Raw genomic sequence first — 3,275 nt, forward strand, 5'->3', positions numbered from 1 at the left:
CAAAAAAAAAAAAGATTAAAAAAAAAAAAAAAAAAAAAAAAAAAAAAAAAAAAAAAGGTGTGTGGGGGAGAGAGGGATAGAAGTGAAGGGAAACAGATCCCACCAGCATCCCTGTGGCTTTTCTCTCTCCTCTCTAGAATCTCTGCTCTACCAGCAGATAGGTGGTGGCCAGGTTGGCTGTTAACAACTTTATCCATACCTACTCTTGCCTCCTTTTTACCAGAGCTATGATTGGAAAGGGGCAAAGAATCCCGTGGTGTTTGATACAATGGTAAATTCTACCCATCCTTGTTTTTTTCTGGACAGAGTATTTAGTCTAGGGCAAGGTGAAGACAGGAATGATGGGTTTTGTTACATTTTGCCTAATAAGTTGGGGCTCTTCTCAAACCCACAGCCAATATTTAAGGCAGGCTAATCTGTTTCTCTGAGAACAAATTAGTACTGGTGGAAAGAAGGCTAGAATTAGGCAAAGGGTCTCCACTGACTGTCGACTTCTCTGTCCCTCTATCTCCTACCATTGCAGACTCCAGGGAATTCTGTCTACAGAATTCTGTAGCTCCAAGGAGCTACACTGAGGGAAGACAATTGCTACCTTGTAGGACTCCTACCCCAAGCACCTTCTGTTAAGTAATCTCACAAGAACCCCATTATCACTTTTGCAAACGAGGAAATGAAAGCTCAAAGCTGCCAAGTCACTTGTGGCCCAGTCCCCCAGCTGGTAGGGAACCCAAGTCTGTCCAACTGCAGGAAGGAGAACGGTTGGCTTGGGCTTTCTTCCTCTTAATTGCTGTGTAGCCTGGGGGAAGTTACTTGCCTTCTCTGTGGCCAAGTTCCTTGTCTAGGAAACAGGATCGTCACAGANCTAGGAGAATGTGCTGTGCCTCTGGCCACTCTGCTCCTGCCCCTTTGCCCTCACCCCAGGGGGCCCTGCAGTCCCAGCAGCCCCTTCTCACACTCACCCCTTCCTGAGCTTCTCCAGTCTTGGGGAAACCCGCCTGCACTCCCGGGGTACCGGCAGTTGCCTCTCTTCCTCTCTTGACTCAACATTCCTGCTGGGATCCCACGCTGCAACCTAATTAAAAGACTTTTCCTTCCCCCCAAAAAATAAATAAAAGACTTTTCCTTCTCACAAGGGGAAGAGGATTGAAAAGAGGGCTAGGCGCCCATGCATCCAGGTCCTGCCTGAGCACAGGTGGGCTCAGCAGGTACAAAACAAGACCTGGGCTGTTGATTCCCGCACCTGTTGAACAGGGGAAGGCCCGTCTCTCCCGCAGAGGTGGTTGTGGGGAGTACGGGTGAGGTCAGTGCAGCAGCCGCATAGCGGCTACACAGGGTCACGAGGTAGACCCTGGCCCCTTCTCTATGCCTCCCATCCTCCCCCACCTCCATCCCCCATGGAATTGTCTGGCACAATCAGGATCCCTGGACTTTTTTTTTTTTTCCCCTAGGAGAGAGAGAGACAGCGTGAGCAGGGGAAGAGTCAGACAGAGAGGGAGACACAGACTCCGAAACAGGTTCCAGGCTCTGAGCTGGCAGTCAGCACAGAGCCCGACGCGGGGCTCGAACCCACGAACCGCGAGATCATGACCTAAGCGAAAGTTGGACGCTTAACTGACTAAGCCACCCAGGGGCCCCAGGATCCCTGGACTTTTAAAGTGTTTGTTTTTTAAATGTTTATTTTTAAGAGTGCATGTGTGCAAGCAGGAGAGAGGCAGAGAGGGAGACACAGAACCTGAAGCAGGGTCCAGACTCTGAGCTATCAGCATAGAGCCACCCAGGCACCTAAGGACTCCTGGACTTTTCATCAGTGAATGTTGCAGTGAGGTGTAGTGGACCTTGTGGGTGATGTGTAATTCACTTCCCTCTCCCACCGCACACTACCTGCAGGAGCATGGCGGGGGGCGGAGGGGGGGGGTGCATCACCACCCATCCCCTGGACAGACAAGCGGGCCGCACACAGGCACAGCGGGCCGAAACCTTGACTTTGTGTTCCAATTACAAGAGGAGGTTGTTTGTTTTTTTTTTAATTTTTTTTTTAATGTTTTATTTATTTCTAGGAGAGAGAGAGAGACACAGCGTGAGCAGGGGAGGGTCAGAGAGAGAGGGAGTCACAGACCGAAACAGGCTCCAGGCTCTGAGCTGGCAGTCAGCACAGAGCCCGATGCGGGGCTCGAACCCACGAACCGCGAGATCATGACCTAAGCGAAAGTCGGACGCCTAACCGACTAAGCCACCCAGGCGCCCCAAGAGGAGCTTTTTTAAGCAAGGAGGCTCCAAGCCCACCTCCGAAGATTCTGCTCTCATTGACCTGGGCCTCAGCATTGTTAGAAAACGTGGGACTAGAATGGAGACCCAGGGCTTCGGCTCTTCTCGAAGTAACCTGACTCGAATGGCAGCAAGCTCCGGCAGGTGTGTGGGGAAAAAAAAAAATCTCAACAGGACTAGCAACAGCTTCTGGGCTGGGAGGGTGAGCAAGCCAGTCTCTCGATTTTGGGCCCCATTTCATTTGAGGCCTCTGCTACTGGATAGAACTAGACCAAGTTTAGTGCTACAGTTGGGTGCTATTGCTTTGTTCTCAGGCCAGAGACTGTTCCCCTTACAACTCCACCCTCCCTGTGTGTAGCCAGAGAGACGGTGGCAAGTGCAAGGGGAAAAAGGCTCCGTAAGAGAGGGGCTGCGTGGCTATTACTTTCCAAGAGCCGGAGCAAAGACTGGAGCTGGAATCATTTTGAGGTGGTTTCAACATTCCCAAATGTTTCCAGAAGAAATGAAGAAGCACGAAAACTTCCCGAGGAGCTTCAGGAAGTCACCTCTGGCTTAGACGACAATACTTCAGACAATCCATCACTTTAGTTGATAGACAAAGAATAGCTTAAACACAGAAACTCAGTTACTCACGTTTGGCGGCATCAAGAGGTAATCTTGCAGCCAGAAGCAGAAATCCCAGCAGACAAGACAGACACTCCATGCTGAATTCTCACAGACCCAGGCAATCAAGGTTGTTGTTTTTTTTACAAATTCCCCTGGCTCCACCCGCTAAGAACAGCAGTGCTCTTCTGGCCTCCGCTGTGCCCCACTCCTTATTTTAATTAAATACAGGGCGCCTCAGGGCAGATCATGTGATGGTATTAAGCAGTCTTGCCTGATCTGGTCTCTGGAGTTCAAGCTCTTACAACTCATGTGCTTCTGACTCACTCAATCTTAGCATCTATTCTCTCTTTTCAGATGTGCACCATTTCAATGTTTTGATTCCACATTTCTAGTTAGAGGGACTT

General features: G+C 50.0%; 1 protein-coding gene across 1 annotated transcript in view; it reads right to left on the reverse strand.

Moving 5' to 3' along the window:
• Window positions 1-3,074, reverse strand: part of GPNMB (glycoprotein nmb) — a 27,946-nt gene extending 24,872 nt beyond the window's left edge. The window contains exon 1 of the mRNA XM_077775368.1: window positions 2,899-3,074. Within this exon, the coding sequence (XP_077631494.1) occupies window positions 2,899-2,968 (70 nt within the window). The 5' untranslated portion in view covers window positions 2,969-3,074. The remainder of the gene's footprint in view (window positions 1-2,898) is intronic.
• Between the last annotated feature and the right edge of the window lie 201 nt (window positions 3,075-3,275).

This window comes from Crocuta crocuta, unplaced genomic scaffold (assembly GCF_008692635.1).
Source record: "Crocuta crocuta isolate KB4526 unplaced genomic scaffold, BGI_CrCroc_1.0 scaffold197, whole genome shotgun sequence".
NCBI lineage: Eukaryota > Metazoa > Chordata > Mammalia > Carnivora > Hyaenidae > Crocuta > Crocuta crocuta.